Source organism: Mustela lutreola, chromosome 2 (genome assembly GCF_030435805.1).
Source record: "Mustela lutreola isolate mMusLut2 chromosome 2, mMusLut2.pri, whole genome shotgun sequence".
In the NCBI taxonomy this organism is placed as follows: domain Eukaryota; kingdom Metazoa; phylum Chordata; class Mammalia; order Carnivora; family Mustelidae; genus Mustela; species Mustela lutreola.
The window spans coordinates 47,244,568-47,267,775 of record NC_081291.1 but is presented as its reverse complement, the minus strand read 5'-3'; the positions used below and the strand labels follow the sequence as shown (position 1 = coordinate 47,267,775).

General features: G+C 43.4%; 1 protein-coding gene across 6 annotated transcripts in view; it reads right to left on the bottom strand.

Annotated features, from left to right (window-relative positions):
- Nucleotides 1–407: 407 nt before the first annotated feature.
- The window catches only part of ITPR1 (inositol 1,4,5-trisphosphate receptor type 1), a 326,972-nt gene continuing 304,171 nt past the window's right edge, over nucleotides 408–23,208 (bottom strand). For all 6 annotated transcript variants that reach the window (XM_059161557.1, XM_059161558.1, XM_059161559.1 and 3 more), the window contains 2 exons: nucleotides 9,049–9,210; nucleotides 408–1,740 (listed from right to left, as the gene is read on the bottom strand). In XM_059161557.1, the coding sequence (XP_059017540.1) occupies nucleotides 1,654–1,740; nucleotides 9,049–9,210 (249 nt within the window). In that variant the 3' untranslated portion in view covers nucleotides 408–1,653. The remainder of the gene's footprint in view (nucleotides 1,741–9,048; nucleotides 9,211–23,208) is intronic.

Here is a 23,208-nt window from a genome sequence, read left to right as displayed (position 1 = left end):
TGCGGAAGGCCTCCAACCACTGGACACGAAGGAAAACAAATGGCAACTGTTTTTATTTGCAGACAGCAAGTCAGAGCCCCCCAGTCCTGGGAAAGCCCAGGCAGCCAGAGCCTCAGCAGAGTCCACCCTGACTTTCCCTCAGCAGGCCCTGGTGCTCACTGCTCAGGACAATGTGCTTGGCAGCCACTCGTCTAGAAGAACGAATGAATGAACATCGTATTAAACACTCCCTGATATTTGTTGAAGTAGATCTCCTCAGCGTTCTTGATAATGAGGTAAGCATTTTTGAATGAATCTGGTAACCAAACCAGGTGCACTTTAAATTGGCCCCAAAGAAAATAATTCATTGGAACAGCTGTTAAGACACAAAGAAATGCCAAACTGAAAGCCACCAATCCACCACTGTATATTGTTCTGCATCATTAAATATTTATTTTCATATATGCATTTACAAACTTTACTCACTTCAGAACTCTGCTTTCAGTACATTTTAAACTTTTTTTTTTGGCAGAGAGATTCTCTTGTAAAATGAGATCCATGTACAAAACTAGGCAACAGATATAAAAGTTTCCTTTCATACTTTTCATCCATCAAGGAAAGAAATCATGTGACAAGGAAATAAAACCAAAACGTGGCTCTTTCACAAGAATAACATGTCAGTGTTCAACTATGAGTTCTAATGGGATAGCTCATATTTCATCTTTATATGGATGTATATAGTTTAAATACTTAGCTACTGTAGCATGTTGGTTCAGATGAAGAAAAAAAATAAACTCTACTGTTTGGACTAGATAATCTAGACACCATCAATTATTCATTTCTTTATCCTGTGACACCAAAATTCACCTTGGAGATGACACTGATTGGCCAGCAGTATGCATTTATTCCAAATGTTGCATAAAAATTTACCTTTCAAAAATTCATTAACTTCACAAGCTAAGGTCTGAGCTTCTAATTTAGCTCTCTTACTTAAAGAAAGTTTAAATGATCAGTTCAGAAGCTTAAAATTATCTTTGAAACTAAAGTTGATTTTCTTAAGATGAATGCTGACTTGGAGCACTGTCACTATTAGAGGCACTAATGCCACTAGCAACGAGAAACAGTATCACCACAGATAAGTATATAGTACAAAATGCCCAGGGGCTGGAAACTCACTAGTCATAGGATTTTGGCAGCAGCATCATTTGATATTTAACCATTTATTACATAGTATTAACACACCAGCTTCAAAGATGTGCACTCCCTTTTGGATACTCAGGAGTTACAAATTCATTGTGATTGCATAATTCGTATTGCACAGTTTTATAAAAAACATAAATACTGGCTATTCTAGTTTTAAATACAAAATACAGGTTGTATACTTTTAAATCTATAATCTGGTTCAAGTGCAAATCAGGTGCTTTCTTTAGTCCTTCCAAAAAAGGCATTTTTAATATTTTTGGCACAAATGAAATTTCATCATGCCAACAATTCTAATTACAATACATATATCCAAACCTTTAGAGTAGCAATCATATACATACAGTATAAAACTGATTATTTACAAATGTACTAGGGATTAATGTCATCTTTGTGGGTGAATCAGAACTAAGTAGCCATACCCACACCAATAATAATTATAAAAATTACAGGAGTTTCCTTTATTTCATTTGCTTATGCTGGTTGCTGTGGGTTGACATTCATATGAGGAGGATGTCCTAGAAGACCAATTCTTTGTTTCTGCTTCCTTTGTTCTGTCATCTGGAAAGTTAAAAAGTTTCATCATTAGACCCAGACACTTCCTGTACGTCAGATCACATACTGAACCATAGATTTACCTCTGTGGTTATGGTTTATACTGAAACCCACTTTCTACAAATAGTGTACCGTCACTAAATCAAACACTCAGAACTTCAAAAGGGACATCTTCCTAGGCAGAATGGGGAATTCGGTTACCTAGTCATGCAATGTGGCATTCAGAAGTATTGCTTACTATTTGTTTCATAAAGAAACAAAAAATGATAAAAGCACAGGATTCTTGATTGTTTCCCAAATCCATTTCCAAATGATTTAAAGCCTCATTGGAAATGGTGGCTTTGTGTGGTGGGAACAGCATATCAAACTATCAAGAGAAGCAGTGTGTTTAGAATCCTAGGTTTGAGAGGGACTATGTCCATGGTCTTCAGGGGGTCCTGATTCCATTTCTCAGTGATTCCAGAGTAATTCTGGTTTGAGAGGAAAAAAAAAATGATGTAGCACCTTGAGGAAAATGAGGAATGTCCTCACATGCTAATGAGATCCAGAGTGACTGAATAGGCACTCAGTGGGGTCTGAAGTAGACCCCATCCGCAGACAAGGGACTGATTAAGGTCAGGAAAGACCATTTCCCAAAAGTGGTCAAATGAAAAAGTGCTTGCAAAACCCCAGATAAGAGGTTGTTACTATTCATTTGGCTGCTGAACCAAATCACTTTTCATATTGATGGGTATCTGTTCTAGATATTTTAGGGTACATTTAGTGTTCCACATTATTTTTCTTAACTAGTTGGACCTAGTTCTGGATTCATTTAAGCCAATTAAGATAAAAAGTCTATAATGAAATATATGTTAGATAAAATTGCTGTCTATAAGTGGTGTTAGGTCCTGCATGTAGATTTTTGGTTTCCTAAAATCAGACAAGAATTAGTGTATCCTGGTAAAAAGAACGTGGACTTTGAAATCAGACCCATTTCCTTATGGTTCTGTGTTATTTAGCTTATCAAAGTCTGTTTCCTCACTCACACAATTAGTATGATAATTCCTATCTCATAGGTGGAGAATTGAACAGATATATGTAAACTTTTTGGGAGAGTGTCACATAGTAGTTGCTTAAGTCTCACTTTTCTCTTGGACTAATTTTTGGTACAAAATATCCTGAGAGAACATAAAACAAGAATAGCTTACCTAGGTTTAGTTTTAAAGTCGTTACTTGCTCAAAACATGGCAGTTTTCTTTTAAATCAACATACTATTTTTAGGCTCCTGTGATATGCCTTCTGTTATAATTTAGAAAAGTATTTACAAGGAGCGAATATTTCCAAAAGGTAGCTTTTTATAAAGAATTAGGATATTCCAGCTAGCCTCTGAAGTTTCCTTAGATGAATGACAATCTTTTAAGTAAGTGTTACACACTACACTATACTTAACAGATTCAGCTGAAAAAAGAGAACCTAATTTGACATGTGGGATAAATGCACAATTAGATTAAAATATAATCTGTATTCATTAATCTTACTACCTAATACTTTGGGTACTTCACTCAGATCCTCCTCCCTTCCCCAACTGACAGACACACGGATGGACGCACACACAAACACACTCTCTCTTCCCTTGGCAGCTAACCCTGAGAGGGAATCTAACACAACTTCACAAAGTTTAACAATCTCAAGCATTCTAATGGATTTAGGAATCCTGGGGGGGCTCAACCACTATTGAAGGCTACTTTATTTAGGCACTTTCATTTAAAGTTACTGAGGTCTTTCAACTGTCAAAGTTGGCTATTAAACCCTTTGCTGTAATTTTTCTATAAATAACTACTTCCATTTGAGATGACCTTTTATGTTTGCATATGTTCATGCCTGTTGGTTCAGTCCGCTTTTAACTTTCAATCTGTTGGCTATTCAGTTATCTCTTAAACAGAAAAGCCTCTACACTGTATTTCCTATAACAAACGAATCTTTAGCTGATGGCACACCTCCCTTCCCACTTCTGCAGCCATCACCTGACACCTCATTGCTGCTCCTATTTTAACTTTCTAGGTTTGCCTTTCTAAGGTAATGATCACATCACCGGCCCTCCCTCCTAAACCTTCAAACTCCCTAGTGATGTAAGTTAGTGGCCAAATTCTTTGCTCAGGCAGTCTTATTCCTGGTGATTTCAAGTACCCAGTAATACCTAATTTTCTATGGAAAGAAAACAAAAGTAGGTATATACTGGGTACTTGAAATCACCAGGAGTAGTTCTTCAACTTTGGCATAAGTCAGAATCACACAGAAGGTATGTTAAAACAGATCAAAGGGCCCACAAACAGAGTTTCTGATTCAGAAACTGGGGTAGGGCCCATGAATTTGCATTTCTAACAAGTAACCAGTAAGGTTTATGTTGTTGATCTGGGACCACACTACTGTGGATTCTCTCTGAAATGGGTCAAAGATCACATCAGGTGATCTTGAACATAAAGTAATTTGGGTACATACATCATTTTTCTCTAATAATATTATGATCTTGGAGAAGATTCTCTACAGCTGAGCACAGCAGAGGCACACACATTTGTCTGAATTCTGTTTTCACGAACCCTGGCCTTTTAGACAGAATAGCCGTCATGTAAGTGACTAATAAATGAGAGGGAATAGGGTAACTGCTAAAGGACTGAGCCCTTTTGACAGTGGTCATCATAAGGGAACAAAAATAAAAGCCCTAAGGCTTAAATCTGGCCTATAAAAAACCAAGGTCAACACTGCTGGCTAGTTAGGTTTCACTGGCCCTCTAGTGCACAGCCTCACATAACTTCTGGCTTTATGGGCTCAATTCTACCTACTTACCTATTTACATAATTCACACACAAACTGTATAAAGTGTGTGTGTGTATAAATTTAAAGTGTATTACCTGTTGTTGTTACCTTTATCAAAGTACATAGAAATAATGACCAAAGTGAATCTTCATATTCTCATGCAGTATTTGCTCTGGACATTTGAAACAAAACGACTCAAAAAGATCCATCAGATTCTGATCTAAGGTAACTATATTCAAAATATGAATACTGAAAAATCTATTTTGAACAGTGTGAAATGTCTCATTCGTAGGAGATTCATTTAAAATCCTCATAATTCCCATTTAGCTAAAGGATAAACATTTAAAGCAGTACTCTTCTTCCTATGCATATGAATATAAAAACTAGCTTGAATGTTAGCATTCCTTCTTTTGACTCAGTCTAAACAAGAAACAAAGAATACTGTAGCTTTACAAATCAGAGGCAGCCAAACGTCGGAAAGATCTTTCATGAAAACACTAAGGGTAGAGAGCAAATGAGCACATTTCACCTCCCAGAACTGGCCTCGATGACAGAAGGCTGGCAAAGGAAGGACCGCTCAGTAGCAGCACACGGATGCCACAATCTGGTTTCTAACGGGTCAACAGTCCGAAAAACTGCTTTCCTGTCACAGCAGGGTCTTGGTTACTCAGATTCTAAACAGCCGGGGGACTCTAAAATCAGCCATGTTTCTAACAAGGAGCCTAAAATACTAAGAAAAAATCCCAGCACAACTCTCAGACACACTTACGTTGATTTAATGTCAACGTACAGATACTTGTTCACGCACTGAGTTGATCCCTAATACTCTGTCCCTCTCTGTAGCTCTGGCAGTGCACTTCGGAGGCCTCTGTGGCCTCACTCTCTCCCAGAGATCAGGCTGACTAAACTGCTCTCCTCCTTTTCCAGTCTGCTCATGCCTCCATTACATACTTACAGGGCTGAATTCTCCGTTTACAGTTTACTGATTCGCTTCCCACTCTAGACTGTTGAGTATAGAAGAACAGGTTCTGTTCATCTTTGCGACCCAGTACCGAGGGCTGCACCTTGCACATCTATTTCACAAGTGGTGGTTCAAAGAATGAACTGAATTAACCAGAACATAGTGCCATTCCTGGAGCATGCCATGCATTTTCATGCCTTTGCTCATGCTGATTCCTTTCCTGGGATGCCCCCCCTGCTGCATTCCTCTGCCAGCTCAGAAGTCACCTACTTGTACAGGCTCTACTCCTTCCTCACTCCCAGCCACACACAGGACCCAGTGCCGCCTCTGTGCTACCATCAAGCTGTCTTCCTATCTTGAGTGGGTTGTACAATTTTCCACACTGTATCATATCGTCAGAGGTCTGTATGCCTGTCTTTCTTGCTAGATTATGGGACCCTAGAGGGCAGTGGTTATCTTAGTCCCCCTTTGAGGTTCCAGAACAGGGTAGGGGACAGAGGCACTCAGTAAGGTTTAACATTCAATTTTCTAACTGTAAGGCAATTATTTTAATCTTCTGTTATTCCTCCCTCTCTTAAGCAGTTAATGTTCACAAGATAACCATCTTGCATGAAAAGTGCCAAACACACTGGAACATGCTAATGTGATCTGGATTTTCAAACACTTTTGTATTCCTAACAGCATGTAAGGGTTACTGTCTCATAGGAAGCCAGTCACATTTTCAGTAAAGTGAAGCCTCTTCGATATTTGCTCTTTTGCATTATGAAGAAAACATGCAAAAAAAAAAAAAAAATGTAGGTTCTTACATCAGTTCTCCTCCTTGGAATAAGAATGTAAGAGAATCACATTTAGTATTCAGAATCTCTTGGGAGGGGAAACTTCAAGATGAGATTCATCATTAACACTTAGAATAGCAATTCTAATCAACTGTTCTTGGCAATAGTAGGAAAAGTGACACCACCAACCAGGTTTTTAACTTCTAACCTTGACAAGAACTTTTTCTCCTCAAATTGGTATTTTAAGAAAACCACTACCAAAGAGGTCAATAGCAGTACAAATTAAAACCAAAGACATTCACATTTATAAACTATCATTGCTCTATTCTGCTTTTTTGGACCAGAAGATTGAAAAAATAGCTCAGTGATGAAGCAATTTATGTGTTTCCCAGCACTTTTACCAGTGAATGGTATTCTTTCATAGCAGTTTTAAAAAATATCTATCACAGAGTTTCTTGCTCATTAATCATTTGTAGGCTTTTATTTTTTAATTCAAAAAGGTTTTTTTCTTCAGAGGGTAGGAATTCTTACAATTGCCATTTAAGAACCAGCAACTCTCTACCATATCTGCCTGATTTCTTATGCAGAACAATTCAAGAAATTTTTATGATTGCTATTACACCAAATTTAGTAAAACTGAAAAATTTTTAGTAAGTTGATTCTTAAACAAATGGCCTTAAAGCTTTGTTAAAGGTTACATAATCAGAAAAAATGCTGACTAATTCCTTTTGAAAGAAACACATTTCCCCCAATAAAAGCAGCTGTGCTGAGTTTTTCCTGGGCACCTTAAAACCCAAGCAGATCAATCCTGGGAAAGGCACTAGAGATTATATTACTGGTTTCCTGGTACTTCTTTTTAGCTTATAGTGTCTTCCAAGATAAAATGGTTCATATTCATTCAGAGGGGAACGTTAAGACAAAAAATGTAGAAAGGGCCCAAACCAAGCAGTTTAAACCATACTGGCTTTAATGTCACTTAATGAACCCTAGTCCTTACGCAATGAATATTTACATATTTTGTTTAAGCTGAAATTGAGGCTTAACGGGAACAGTTCTACCTTGTATTTTAACAATGCCAAGTTTCTACTACGTACAGCTGTGTAACATGGCCGTGAAGGTATCCTCCACAGGGCTCAAGTGTGGGAGGCAACCTCGGAAACTTTAATGCTCTTAAAAAAAAATGAGTAAGAATTTAAACAGCCAATCTGAAAGGCAAACCAAGGTACAGTGACAAAACAAATGAAAACAAAAATATGTACGACAAACAAAAATCAAACCCACACAGGAGGATCAGGCACTGTCCTAGAGAGTTGGAGAAGCTTCCCAGGAGCCTTTTGTACACCTCGGTGCTCTCATCAGTACGAAGAGGGAGTGAAGAGGGAGGACCTCTGTGGTCTCAGATGCCCTCCTTCACCTCGGATGCCTTCTGCAAATTCCTCAGCTCACCTCACTCCTGTGACCATTTTAATGAGAGCTCAACAGTTCCTTTAGTGAAGTCTGTCTTAGATCAGTTTCTGGAAGGTTTTTTAAAACCTCCGATTTAACTAAGATTCTTGCGGGTTGTTGATGTTAGGTGGCCACCAAGCTCAAGCACTAGAGACAGCCTTCATAAATAAGCCTTTCTGTTGTCATTAGTCTTTTTTGTTTGCATCTTAATAAAAGTCAAAGAAAAGAACTTTGAGACCAAATGGTGTATGTGGGGGTATGGTTTGGAATAATTCAGTTGGGAAAGATAATTCAAAGTAGATTGTTAAAATTGCTCTGAAGACCACTGCCAAGAAGAGTTTATTCTAGACGGGGTATTCACTAGCTGTGTACCTATGAGTAAAAAATCACCTGTAGGTCTGCCTTGCCACTTACCTCCAGGGCAGCCTTGCCTGACAACTTTTGCCATGCACAATTTATAATCTTGTCTGTGGAGCTGATTAAAACACTCAGAAACCCGTCCAGGATGCTGACCTGTTCCCAAGTCTGTGCCGATTATCCTGTCAGCTTTGGTACAGCAGTTGCTCACCGCGCCCCGCCCCGCCCCCAGCATCCTGTCACTGCAATAACTACCCAGTGACTGTTCATTGTAAAGGGATCAAAAGGAAGAAAAACAGTACATAGAGTTTGGTACAAATCTTAAGAGTTTGGTACCCCCTCCTTAACTTCCTTCAAGTGGCAAGTGTTTACCTTAGGGATAGAGAGCAGGATGGAGCGGTACTTGTGCAGACTATTATGCTCTGTGGGAGCAGGGTTAGGTCTAGATTGTGGGTTCATCCCCAGCACCTGGCATAATGCCTGGACTACGATGGCCACTCAGTACAGATTTGGCCAATGAATGAACCAAAAGGAGTTTTCGCACAAGTATGGCTTATCCTGGGATGCTGAATTTAAGTATCTTGAGTGAAGAGTTGATAGATCTGAGGGCCAGAAAGCAAAACCAGAAATAGCTTTTAATCTGTAAGTAAAGTAAAAAGAGTATAGCTTTACAGGTCCTGTTTTCTGTACAGCCCTTCACTGAAGTCATTTGCATTCTCCCATTTTCTGGTTTTGTTATAATACTAGCAGCACTGAAAGTAGTGTTATGGGTTTACCCTATAAAAGGGCAGTGAAGGGGACTGGAGGGGAAATGGGGAGACTAGGTGACTTTGTTCTCTGTGCCCTCGGTTCCCTTTCTACATCCATGTGAGGGAAACGTCCGCCTTAACATGAGCACTAGTAATTTTGCCTCAGCAAATCTGGTGTGTCTGGTAGTGGTGTGTGTGTGGTTAGGGGGCAGATGGGTTATCTTTTCTTTACCTGATCCTTTAATTCTGACAGCTGGCCGGAAAGGTTAGTGACCAGCTTCATGGTGGACTCCAGCTTCTCCTGCAGGTTCCTTAGCTCATTCTGCTCTCCTTCAGAGTCACTGCTGACCAAGGACATGGCTCTCATCCTGGGGAACCAGTCAAGGTTTCTTTCCTAGAATCCACATTAAAAAAAAGAAAAAGAAAAAGTCATTTCTGGAAATAGAGACAAGAAAGGCAATCCCAGGGGTGCCTGAGTGGCTCAGAAGGTTAAGCCTTTGCCTTCGGCTCAGGTCATGATCTCAGGGTCCTGGGATGGAGCCCCGCATCGGGCTCTCTGCTCAGCGAGGACCTGCTTCCACCTCTCTCTGTATCTGCCTCTCTGCCTACTTGTAATCTGTCTCTCAAACAAATGAATCTTTAAAAAAAAAAAGGCAATCTCACCATGCTATCTTTTCTTTGTGACATCTTTTATAAGGCTATCTCTGTTGTTACTGAATTGATGTGCCATGCCTTTTAAAAAACCATTTAGTGAATATCTTTTTTTTTTTTTAAGTGAATGTCTTTTTAAATTTTTTTTTTTTCAAAGATTTTATTTGTCAGAGAGAGAGAGAGCACACAAGCTGGAGGAGTGGCAGGCAGAGGGAGAAACAGGCTCCCCTCCGAGCAAGGAGCCTGATGTGGGACTCAATCCCAGAACCCTGGGATCATGACCTGAGCGGAAGGCAGACGCTTAACCAGCTGAGCCACATAGGTGCCCCTTAATTGAATATCACTGAATTCTCTCAATTCTTAGAAATCACTTTTGACCTAAATATGGTGCCTGGTGAGGGACTGGGGGAGTGCACACCTGGGTGGCTCTGGCAGTTAAGATTCTGGCTCTTGTTTTCTACTCAGGTCATGATCCTCGGGTCTTAAGACTGAGTCCTGTCTTAGGCTCTGTGCTCAGCGAGGAGCCTACTTGAGACTCCCCCCACAACCAACTCAGGTGCTTTCTCTCTCAAAAATAAATACATAAAATCTTAAAAAAACAAAAAACTAAATACAGGGGAAAGGGTAGGTTTCTGAACAACTTCCCTAATCTATAAATAGGAATGCAGCCACTGCATTACATGGCTAATGAGTGGTGGGTGGCAAAATATATAGAACATAAAATTTTCCATTGAAGTCACTTTTAGCTGTACATTTTGGCGGCACAAAGTGCAGTCACACTGTTGTGTAACCATCGCCACCCTCTACTCCTCGGGAACTTTGTTCGTCTTCCCCATCTGAAACTCCATCCCCATTCAACACTAACTCTCTCACCCCTGCCAACCACCATTCTATTTGCTGTCTCTGTGAATCCGACTGCTCTAGATACCTCATACTGTGCTGTGTATTTTTAAAAAGCATTATACTTGGAAAATCATTTGCAAACACTCTGGAAGTGAAATGAATTTTGAGATCCCAAGTGTTCAGGCATTTACCGGATATGCGTATGTATGCTTTCACTTGGTAGGGGATGATCAGGAGGCTGACAATGGGGAATGGGCTTCTTGTTCAGTTTCCCTCATTGTCAGCTTTTGGAAATACTGCTCTATTCTTGTTTCCTTTTCCTTCCAGTTTGACATCATTGATAGGTGCTATCGGTTGGTGTAAGAAAGGCCCATTCAGTCTCCATCCTTTCTTTTGATATCTACAGCTTATACCTGAAAATAGTTTTTCTCACCACTGGTTAACCAATGGGCCAAGACTCCTCTTCCTATCTTTCTTGTGCCCACAAATGCCTTTTTCCTAAAAAGTATGCATCGTGTATAAGTTCTGTACAGGGAGGCAGGAATGAACAGTAAAAGCTAATCAGCACAAGTTAAGGGGGAAAGTGGACTCAAGTTCACATCTATCTGGTGTCATTTCTGACTGGGACCATTTTGATCTCCTCAAAATCAACCATAACTGACATTCTAACACAAATCTTGCCCATCCCCTTACCCCCTGCCAGTATGCCAGCACACCCTCCCCCCGCTATATTGCTAATGTGTATACACCAGAGGTCAGCAAAATTTTTCTATACAGTATTTTCTGATAGTAAATATCTTTGGCTTTGTGGACCATATGGTCTGTCACAATGACTCTGCTACTATAACCTGAAAACAAGCCACAGGCAATACATGAATGAGTGTAGCTGTGTTCCAATAAAACTTTATTTACAAATGCTGGTGGCAGCAGCCTGGGTTTGGCCCATAGGCTAGAGTTTTGCCAACCTCTGTCATAAAATAGAAGGCATCAACATACTTAGAGTCAGATACAAAATCCCACAAGACATGTCTAAATGTTAAAAAGCAACCAAGACAGTCTAGCAATATTGAAGCCAAATGAGAACTAGTTGAGATTGAAAAATATTATGGGGGGTGCGTGGGTGGCTCAGTCATTAAGCATTTGCCATTGGCTCAGGTCAGGATCCCAGAGTCCCAGGATTGAGCCCTGTGTTGGGCTCCCTACTCAGTGGGAAGCCTTCTCCCTCTCACAGTCCCCCTGTTTATGTTCCCTCTCTGGCTCTGTCAAATAAATAAAATCTTTAAAAAAAAAAATTACACGAATAAGGCAGACCACACTGGCAACGTGACATCACCCCTACTTTAGAGTGTTGGCTTAAAATATCTGGGGAATCTGTAAGTAGGAACTCACTAGCCCTTTAGCATCATGAGTGCAAAAACCACCTTAGTGCAGTAACCAGAACACGGCAGACACTTGCTAAGTATTTGTGGAAGGGAGGAATGATAAACCATCTCTATTTCCTGCATGAGCCCTCAGAGAAAATGATTAAATGGTGAACTCAGTTGTTTAGAATAACTGCCGGAGGAGAAAATGATGATCTCTACCTTCCTGTACCAAATACCCTATGATCAGCACTTCACATGTGTAAGCCCATATTCATTTTGACCAATTTCCCACCACAGTGCAATGGGCAAAAACACCATTCAATGAAATACTCCATTTCAAAGATGACCGACCTAAAAATTTAAGGTGTTCCCATGTCTGTAGTCTGTTTTCTGCTGAGTGTCTACAGCAAAGCAGAGGAGGAGAACAGACATTTGAAAACATTTAGCTTGGTGTTGCCACTGAAAGGCAGCAAAGGTAACCTGTCACAGATTATATTCACTGCTCTTGAGTCAGTCCTTCAGATATAGTCATACCTTCCCACCGAAGAAACATCCCTTGTTCAGTGTCTGTCCAAATCTAAGGGAGGAATGAACCGAACTGCTCAGAAGAGGGTACCTACAGGGGACGAGTGGCTGGGGGTTACTCGCACTGGGGCGAAGCAGCCCATGTTGGGCTGAGGGAGGGTGTGGGCCCGGCTGGTGAAACTGTGAGCCGTGCATTGGCAAAGCACGAATGCACTAGGATCACAGAGCACGAGGCCGGCCCAGCAGTGAGAGGCCTCACCTGTCCACAGGCACTGCTCTCAATTTTTGCAGACTGACAGCCCCCCACTCCCACTGCCAGGAGAACAGCTTGAAGAGGAAAGATCCAGCATCCTATTTACATTGTACGGCTTGGAAGAGCAGAGAGACACACCATCGATTGGGATGTGACAGAATGTCATGCCAAGAAGGAGTTCAGAGATCATGGTCACAGTTGTATGTGTGGTGCAGAAAACTAAGCTCTGAAAGGGAAAGTCACTTGTCCCTCCCTAGGGGGAGGGACCTAACAAATTCTCTTGTTTCACAGAGGGGCCCCCCAAAATATGTGGTGCTGATGAATTATAAACTGCTATTATTGAGTTTATTTCGGGGTGAAATATTTGCTAGTTCTTTGGATTCTAATCAAAAGTATAAGCATTATTTTAGTTCCCTGGAAGGAAATATTTTAAAAACAACATATATTCAACATCTGCTTCAGGGGCACTCCTTGTGTGCATGGTGCTGAGGATTCAGCAGTCAGCCAGCCAGGCCGCCCCTGCCCCCACCCCGCCACGCTGCCTCCTGGACCTCTTTCAACTGGAAATGGCTTTCAAACCCAAGTATGAGATAGGGTTCCTGCCGTCATAGCACCTGTTGTTAATGAGTGGACAGACATTTAAAAAGGAGAAAAATGCTATAAAGCAGGTTCTGCTCTGTCAAATGAATGGCAGAGAGTAGGGCCACAGAACGGACCAGCAGTGATGACGGCTGACTGGAGCTCTCCTGGGGAAAGCCATGGCCCCACAGGAGGGTCGGGGCTTGGCCAAACTAAAGGCAGCATCAGGGCATTCTCAACCAAGGGGGGTGGCACAGGGAAGAAACCAGTTTGCCTGGAGTGGGGGATGAAGGCCTACAGGTAGAGGCAGCTCAGACTGTAGAATGCTGTAGAAGAGACTAAAGTGTGGGATAGGCGCAGGAAACAGTAACCAGGCACAGAATGAAGAGGGCCTGGGTCAGCTGGCTGGCCGAGAGGAGGAGGAGAGGTGACCTGGAGTCCCTATAGGCCTGCCTGATGAGATGCAGAGAGAGGGACAGATGCAAACCACTTCAGCGGTAGGGCAGTGAGCATTCTCCTGTAGCTGCTTCACTACCAATGTGCAAGTTAATGGGAAACGGCCTCATCCCGTTTGAGAATGCATCTGAAATCTAGCTCTCAAATCTTGCGATGTTCCTTTGCTTAGCAAACCCCCCATAAAATAGAAAACACAGATTTCCAAACAGAGTATGCATTAATGAAGTCTTCAAAAGAGTACAGAAAACTGATGCAAGAGTCTACACATAGCTTAAAGCTCAAGCAATAATTTCTTTTCTCTGTTCCAATAGCAAGTAACCAAATGACCACAGATTCCCACCTTCTTTCATGATCTATTCGAACAAATGCAAAATGCACAGACTTCACTTAACAATTGTTTATTGAACATTTCTAATTTCTGTGCCTGGCCTCGGGCTGAGTGCTGAGGGTCTCATGACAAGCAAGACCAGGTCCCTGCCCCAGGTGCTTCAGCGCAGACTGTGGTCATGGGGCAGTCACTTCTGAGGGGCTCCCGACTGGTGACTGCCTAATGAGTACCTGCTGGATGAATGGATGGGGTCCATCAGAGTAAGGATGGCCGCTACTGGCATCTGTGCTCCTCATCTCAATGGCTAAGAAGATGCACTCAGATCTCCTTTGTCTTTGCTTTACTTGTGCTTCTCTGCATGAGATACCTGTAATCCTAGGGCAGGAAGGCCTGGCCCGGAAGTACATAACACCAGACAGAAAAGAATGCATCTTTTTTCCATTTCATTCGATGGTAAATTAAAAATATTTTAATATTAAAATAGGCCCTAAAACTGCACATGAAATGGAATCAAATTTTAAAAATAGAATTAAAAAATAAATCCATGATTTAAAGGAAATGTCATATTTGCCCGAGGCTACTTTGGGCCATAAACTCTCATCCTAGGGCTGAAGCTTCATTCTCCAGCTCAGGAGAGTCCTTCAGTGCTGAGCTGGGAAAGGAGTTCTCGTCTAGATATTTACTGGCTACCACCATACAGGTTCTCCCCCAGTGCTTTCCTTAGACTCTAATATTTAACAATGAGACCTAAAGTGGAGGAATCCCACTAAAATCCTAAAGCATAGGAAACCAGCTCAACTGCAGAAATGCAAGTATTCTGGATGGCATGTATTATTATTATGTATTATTGTATGTATTATTAGCTTTTCTGTGCTGAGGTAGGTAAATCCCCAAATCTGAGCTCCTCAGTGTTGCCAGTATTTTAATTAAATAATCTTCCTGGGCTGTTAAGTCAAATCTCAAATTACCAAGGAGTACCTACTGGTTAAAATTAACTAGCAATTCTAGCCAAACTGTTCTCTCAGCTTCCATTTGATTTTGTACCCAGCACAGTAGGAAAAGCTTTGCTGCAGGATGAAAGGTCGCTCACTGACAGGATCCCCCATCTATAGAGAATCTGAATCTTGAAGGGAAGATGTTTAGACTCTCCCAATTACTAGTATAGGAGCAGAGAGAACACCTGAATCCAGTGCCTTCGTACCTAACTTTCCAATGAGATGCTATGCTTGCTTGAGTGCTACTGGACTCCAGTGAAGCTGGCTGTATACGGCTCTCCAGCTAGTAGTGTTTGCAGAATCCTGCCTCTACGTGTACTAAAGATTGAAACCATGTCTCAGTGTTTTGGCTTCTGCGTTTCTTGAGAAAATCATCTACAGCTATGGCATTCTGTCTATAGACGAATTCAGCGTGTGTGTGTGTGTGTGTGTGTGTGTGTGTGTGTGTTTAGGGAGGTGGCTTTGGGGGAGGCTGTGGGTTCACCAAGCGTCTGTCAGTAGCATCTGTCACTCTGGGTCTGAGACATCCCTCTGTGCTTCCCTGGCTCTCCTTGCTGCTGGCATGTCGCATACCAATGTCATTAGGCACTGTCTGCCCTGGTCCTCCTGCAATCCAGCCAGGGCAGTTCCCGTCACAGCAAGCGCTTCCTCTGTCAGAGCAGACAAACTGACTGAAGCCACAGCCGGAAGCAGGCTGACCACAAGTGCTAAAGTTCTGGTTAGTTCTTTTCTAGGTAAAGTTGGAAAAGTCCCTGCAAAGGCAAACACTGAAGTTTTAGACACGGGGGCGGTACTGACCTCTTGAAATGTCCTTGACTGGAAAGAAGGAGGGTGTGTGTGTGTGTAGTGTGTGTGTGTGTGTGTGTGTGAGAGAGAGAGAGAGAGAGAGAGAGACGGAGAGACAGAGAGGAGGAGGAGAGGAAGTTGGATTGTATGATGCAAATGCTAATCATTCTGAGAAGAGGTTTTTTTTCTTCTTCCCAGGTTCAACTGAAGAAGCTGTTCTAAGAAAGATGACTGAGGTAATCAGTCACCTTCCTCAGAGAAAGTCCACTCAGGTAGAATTTTATTTACTATGTAAACAATGGAACATTTATTGCCGAATCCCTTGTTCCTTTATAGCTAAGCTAGAGAATTGAGATTTCTTGGTGGGGGGCATGAAAGTAAAAGAAATGGTCATGGGAGAGAAGATGGGTCCTGGATAAAGAGACCAGTGGCTTCTCTATCTCCTTCACAGCCCCAAGGAGAATCAAAAAGGTAAAGACTGTCCCTTTAACTCAGATGGCGTGTGTGTTTCTCTTTATTTTACCAAGCAGGATGACAAACCGGGTTTTCCCAGAAAGCCTGGGGATGCGCAGAGGATAGGAGTGACTAGGGAAGGGAGGAGGGCAGGGGAGATCTGAAGATCATCCTTAACTTTCCAAACGCAGGAATATAGGACACTTAGTAAACTTTAAATTTCTTGCCCCTTTTATGGATGGGGATAAGGTTATTTTTACTGAAGAAAACTAAGATAATTTACTTAAGAGCTCACCTTTGTAAGATCACAGCAAAAAACAAAACCCAGAATCTGTTTGTTGCTTTAGGTGACAAATGGTGATAATGATCTCTATGCTCAGTTAGTTTACAATTGCTCTTTATAGCAAATATTATACGCTAAAAACAAGTACACTAAGAAATGGATCCCAACTATGGACACGGTAAAGAGATCAGGGGTTGGGGAGAGGGAGGGATGAGGTGGAGCACAGAGGATTTTTAGAATGGTTAAACTACTATTTGCTGCTGTAATGGTGGATACATGTCATTATACATTTGTTAAAACCTGTAGAAGGTGTAACACCACGAGTGAGCCCCAAAGGAAACTCTGATCTATAGTTAATAGTAATCTATTTGTTCATCAACTGAAACAAATATACCAGAGTAAAAAATGTTAATAACGGGAAATTGTATATGTATGTGTGTGTGTGGGGGGGGGTTCAGGCAAGGAGGGATTAGTATACAGGAACTCTGTGCTTTCTGCTGTTTTCATGTAAACCTAAAACTGCTTTAAAAAATAAACTTCATTAAAAACAATGTGTCCCAAATCTGGAATTTGTTGACCAGTCCCAAATCCAAGGATCTACTTCCCTCAGTTCCAAAGTACAGCAAACTCAAACCACATACAGCATCCCTACACTTTACAGGTGCCTTTCTACAACAGCCTGGTGACATTAATTCATAGGCAGGAAGAGGGATGGCCTGAATCAGGAGCTAAGGGCTTCAGGTCACAATGCCCCAGTGTTACAGGACAGCGTGCTAGGGAAAACGTCAGTTCACCGACCGGGGTCTCTGTTTCTGATTTTTTTTTTTTTTTTTAAGATTTTATTTATTTATCAGAGAGAGAGGGGGAGAGAGCGAGCACAGGCAGACAGAATGGCAGGCAGAGGCAGAGGGAGAAGCAGGCTCCCTGCTGAGCAAGAAGCCCGATGTGGGACTTCATCCCAGGACGCTGGGATCATGACCTGAGCCGAAGGCAGCTGCTTAACCAATTGAGCCACCCAGGCGTCCCTCTGTTTCTGATTTTTGAGAAAGAGATCATGGGACTGCCACCATGGAACTATCATAAGGGTCAAATGGGTGTGAGAAAGTGTCCCAGAAGCTGGAAAGCATTATGCAAAAGAATTATAAATCAGTGTCATCAGCCTAAGGTCACAAAGCTAGTCTAGAGTTGGCCCCAGGATGCAGACACTGACTGCAAGTGTAGTGCTTGACTTCCATGCTGGTTAGTTCCTTCCTTTCTGTGGGATTCCATGTTACAGAGATTTCTCTTTGACCAGTGTAGCCGCGTGAAGGTCACCCACAGTGCCCCCAACTTTAGGTGTCGGGGGGGGTCTGCTCTTGAGCTCGGAATGACATTCCCCAACAGGCCACATTATATAATCGTCAGCTGGGCTGGAATGACCACTTACCCTTCCCAGACTCAGTTAATAGTTGTTCTTGGATGATACAGTGTAACAAAGACGGGCCCTTGCCAGTAGAGAGAACCGCACCCATTTCTGATGAAATCCCTAAGAAAAGCCAGCTGCAGAATCACTATTTTCAGTCATTCTAGGCCCTCAGGTGAAGTGATTTATGGGCCCCCTCGAGATTGAGAAAGCAGTGCCTGCCCCGCAGAGCGGCATGGCTGGGTACTTGGCACCTGGGGCTGCCAGGCAGAGGAAGCCAGAGGTCTCAGAAGAGGAAAGGTGGGGCTGGCAGCCACTCTCGGAGTGAGGCAGGGTTGGCCCAGTGGAGACTCCCAATAGAGAACAATTAGGGTAACTTGCCCTTCTCTTGAGCTGGTTCATGACATTTTGCTTACACAACTTCCGCTGCATTTTCAGTTAGCTAAGAAATCTACCAGAATGTTCCCAGAGGTTAGGTATGGGATTTTAGCAATTTCTGTTGGTTTTCCTCTATTCCTATCTGGATTTCATGACTTTTCAACTTTGATCTCTTAGTATCTTTAAGACAGTAATGGTTCTTGTTTTTTGGTAAGCCTGCTTAAACAGCTTTCCAAATTTCTTTGCTGTTTTTGCAGGAAAAGATACTTGGCATTTACCTTTGAACCTACAAACACATACACACCCGTTAGCCTCACTCCTAAGCTGCTTCACATATGACAGTGTTCCGCCGAACAGTGTTTCTCAGTCTGTGGGTTTCTATGCTGGCAAACTCTTGACTCAAGTGGTTTTACTGAAGGTCAGCCCTGCCTAGATAGACTCAAAGAAGAGAGGAGAAAGTCCTCTCTCTTACTGCTCACGGACTCCAGCCAGAGCTGGGAGCCAAGTCACCAGCACCGCCACACCACCATGGGGAAGAAAGGTGCCCCGCAGCTTGAGTTTTTCAGGGTGAGAGGTCATCAGCTGTTCCTCAGTCCTTTCCAGATTCCCTGTTTTGTGCACCTGCCCCATGCACTCTGACCCTGAAGACCAACTCGAGTTTTCCCATAGGTCTCCCTCCTGACACCTACATCCGTGCTCTTGACAAAGACCCCCTTTAGTAGTTCACAAACTCCCACCAGCAATTTGAGAGTTGCTTCACTGACAGGTTACTCTAAATATGGTGTAAGAGACCCTGTGGTTCAACTTTCCTTTATAGGTGGTCACACCAAGGCCCTGAAAAGAAGTGGGTTTGTGAAAGGAGAAGCTGAGAGCCTTGTCCACCTGTGTAAACCGCCCCCCCACAGGACTGCACCTAAATACCAGTAGCTTTTGATTCCCACATTGCTTAGCAACACGCTCACAGGCCTCGTTACCAAGAGGCATCTTGGACTCCTGAGCATAGGTACGGTTGGTCCTTGAACATCATGGGGGTTCAGAGGCACTGACTCGCGCACAGCGAAAATCTGCGGAGAGCTTGTGACTCCCCAAAAACTTAACAATAGCCTACTGCTGATGGGAGTCAATAGTCAGCATATCTTGTATGTTCTATGCGTTGCATACTGTGTTCTTATAATCAAGTAAGCCATATCAGTTACGGTCAGTGTTTAGATTCCGGAGTAACGAAGGAGTTTCAAGTGCAGTTAGGGTGTCTGGGACCACAGGCAACAAGGCAGGCAGCCCAGTGGGGTCAACACTGGGGCAAGGAGCTGAAGGCGGGTCCAGCGTGTGACAGGGAGAAAAACACATTTTTGGAGTTACCATGTCTGCTGAGTTGGGGGAACTGTGTAAGCAAATATTTATGTACAGATACAGTGTGTACAGACATCCATGGACTAACTCACAGTGGGGAGACTAGCACTGGTGGCGAACGCAGACGCCGGTTGCCTCGATCCAACAGTTGGATTGATCCAACAGTTGCCTCGTACAACGCTCCAGACCTGCACGGGCTCACATACAGTCCCCTTGGGTAGACCTCAGTCCCTGTGCTCTAAGTTAGCACAGAAATTCCTCCCAGGCAGATTATGGCTCGACTCCACTCACTGTTACCAACAAGTGCCCCACACACTCTCTGTGAAGGTCAGAATGTGGAAAATTCAGAGGACAGTGCAGACCCCGGGGTCCCAATGCCAAGTACTTCACGATAAGAAGAAGGCACCTGTGAAGTGCACAGCAGGATGAGGGGGCAACTTCAGAGCTTCTAGACTAGAGGGCAGAGCCTGTGATAAGCCTGGGCGGGGAAACATAAGCTCACCCTGTGCAGCTGCCACCGACAAGAACCCAAGCTCAAGTGCACAGGGTGGGGTGAAGCACGTCTGGCTGGCTGGAAGGCCAGTCCAGGGCTGCTGACACGCTGTTTCCAGCCACCAAAAAGCCAGCGCCAAATCCCTCTCTCCACGTCTCCCTTGCTCTGAGAGTCTTGAACTCTGCCACGGTGCCAGCTAACTTCAGAAAGCATGCTGGGAATCATACCGGAGCAGAGGGCCTCCCAGGCCAGATCCTCACGCACAGCTAAGTGCTTCTGGAGCCCAGGGGACATTTTAATCAAGGCGTGTGGCCCCCCAAGTCAGGCAAGAGAAGCTGATGATACAGCACTACCAGTGCTGAAATCTATGTCCCAGGAACTTCTCAAGGCCCTCCCTTCCTCCCGGCATCCTCACTGGAATTCCAGAATAAAAGTCCAAACCTGTTAACTGCCCATCTGCATGGAAGCAAGGGCTTTCCTGTCACTTTATCACAGCCAGGAGCCACCTGCCTGCCGGGCATATGGTGAAGCACAGATGAAGATGGGCAGGGGAGGTGGGTGCACAGCTTGCTGGCCAATCCTGCACTCTTAAGTCCTGCCTTCTAGGGACCCCCAAATTCTCACTGCCTGGGGCTGAGACCCTTCAAGTTGGCCGTGTCCAGGCAGACCTTCCCTTCTGGGCTCCTACCGTCTCTGCCGGCACCCCTCCCCTGCAGACTTCCAGGGCCTTGCTTTTATCGGATTAGGAAACACCAGTCATTCCTGCTGGGGGCGGGGGTTGTGTCCTGAGTGATTCCCTTTGGTCTCTTTACTCAGTTCCTCAGGGCAAAAAGCTCCACCCTCACTTTGGAAAGTGCCTGTCTGCAGACTTCCTAGCAGACTCTCTCTCGGGTCAAGAAAGGTGCAAGACTTGGGTCAGTTCCCCTTTTAAAAGAAGGCAGTGACTTGTAGGTAATTCAGTTCCCATTTTGATCTTTTGCCCTTGTTAACACATTGCTCTCTGACTGTGCTTGCTTCCCAGGTCTTTTTATCAAATACAGACTAACACAAGTGCTGAGGCCACATGCCCTATGGCTTTAGAATCTTCCTTATGGATGTTCAGTAGTGCTCTATTTGCTAAGAAAATATATTTGCTTGGAAAATTTACCCAAAAGGAATTTTCCAACCAAAAAGAGCTCTCTCTTTCATGGCTTTATTGATGCAAATGGACTAAGGCTTACAGAAAAGGCTTACAGAAAAGCGTTTTCCGGGAATGCAGGCTCCTGGACTGGGCCCTCCTCTCTGAAAAAAAAGGCACTAATTTCTAAGAGCGTTTTCACTGGCTGCCATGATACTACCTTTGATTTGGAAAATTGTTTCTTTTGCTTTCTATACAACTAGTTTCTGAGGAGATCAAGTGAATTAATACAAGATGGAACAAACTGGAAAATCTCTAGTGGAACAGTGTGTGAGCACGAGACAGAGAGAGAGGGAGAAAGAGGGAGTGAGGGGGGAGGGAGAGAAGTCAAAAGCGGTCTATCTTCACTATGAGAAAAAGTCAGCACCAGGCTTAAAGGATGATGGATCAGACACTCTAATTATCAGGGAGTTCTAACTCTTGAGATGAGTCACCTGGGCGTGGAAGCCCGTCTGTCTATGGTTCTGGTGAATCTTCCTTCCCCTTTAACTTCGACAACTCTCCCCTCAAATAATGGCCACCGAAGGGAGTATCACTCCCTGTTCTAGGCTCAGGGGAGGGTAATGACGTTTCTCAGACCGTACCAAGTCAGAATTAACACCTACTTCAGATACACCCTATGCAAGAGTGGGCTCTCCCTTTCCCAAACTCTCGTCATTTTCTACAACCCCCAGTAGTACCCGACTCCAGGTGGCTGTGCTGGCGGCAGCTCAGAGATTTAACACGCGTCGAATGCCCAGAGCTACCAACTCGTTGATTTGTGCGTTAGCCAGTCAGCATCACCCAGGAGGCTCTCCCCCATCCTTCTCCCTACCCCAGTGGGGCCTTTGCTGGGCCTTGCGTCTTTGGATGGCGACTGGTTCTCCTGGGAGGTGAGCCAGTCCCAGGCAGGAAAACCGGATTCAGCCTGACCAAGGGTGGCATGTCCTTGACATGGAGGGTTGTAGGTGCGTGTGTCAGCCCCAGGGTGGGCTCTGATTCCGCAGACCTGCACGGGGTTCTCAGCTGCAGCCTTTCCAGCAAGGGGACCCTGGAGAAGCTGCTGCCCCTGGCTGGTCTTTAGTTTCCCATCTGTAAAATGGTAAGAGTGCCATCTACAAATGCTGTTCCCGGGATTAAACGGGACTGTGCATGCAAAACATTTATTTTAGTACATACTGATTAAACATGACCTATTATTAGCGTCATTATCCAATCTGTCATTGTTACAGCAAAGCACAGCCCGGTCCACTCCTCTGGAAGTAGCAGCCTACCCCTCGACACTAAGGCTGTGGTGGGAGGAGGTTTCCCCCAGCTGGCGCGGTAGTCAGTCAGTGTGCCCTCCTGGGGAAGAGAAGAGGCCAGAGCAGCTCCAGCTAGCAGGGGATGCTGAAATATGGACAAACAATAGTCCTTCTGACTACCCTGCCGTTCACTCAGAAACATGCCTCTGAAAATAGAACTTTTTTTTTTCAAGGTAGCATTCTAAGATACTGAAGGAAAATCTATATTGCATTAGCAAAATAGATGCTATATATTTAAATTATAGTTTGGTCTTCTTTACTAACCTTCCTTCTTAATATTTCTGGAGTTTCTAACTTTCAAGAATAACTCAGTCTGCTTAGCAAATTAAGCCCTGGCTTTTCTCCTGAGCTTGACTGTCACAGAAAATTGGGCTGCTGAATCTTCAGTGGGAATCCTATATTTGATCTTTTATCTACAACATGCCCACTGTGCAGTATTTAAATCCCTTCAGGCAAAGATACGACTAATTTACCACTTATCCAGGTTAAATATACCTGATTGTATGGCCTATCAAATCATCGTCTATGGGCTAACATATTCTCATTTCAGTCAGCAGTAGAGAAAAGTCAAAGAATGCTCAATTATTGAAAAAGAGTGTGTGGTACATCAATTATCATGAAAATTTCAATGTAGTTTAGGGCTAATAAAACATTAATCATGAAGGCTACCACTAAAACTACATGGTAGCCCCCCAAATCCAGTGGCTATGGGGAGAGGAAGCTCGGGGGTTCTTCTCCTGCCCTGAGCTTCTGGGGCTAAGTGAGGTCACTCTGTAGTCACATTTCTCTGTAA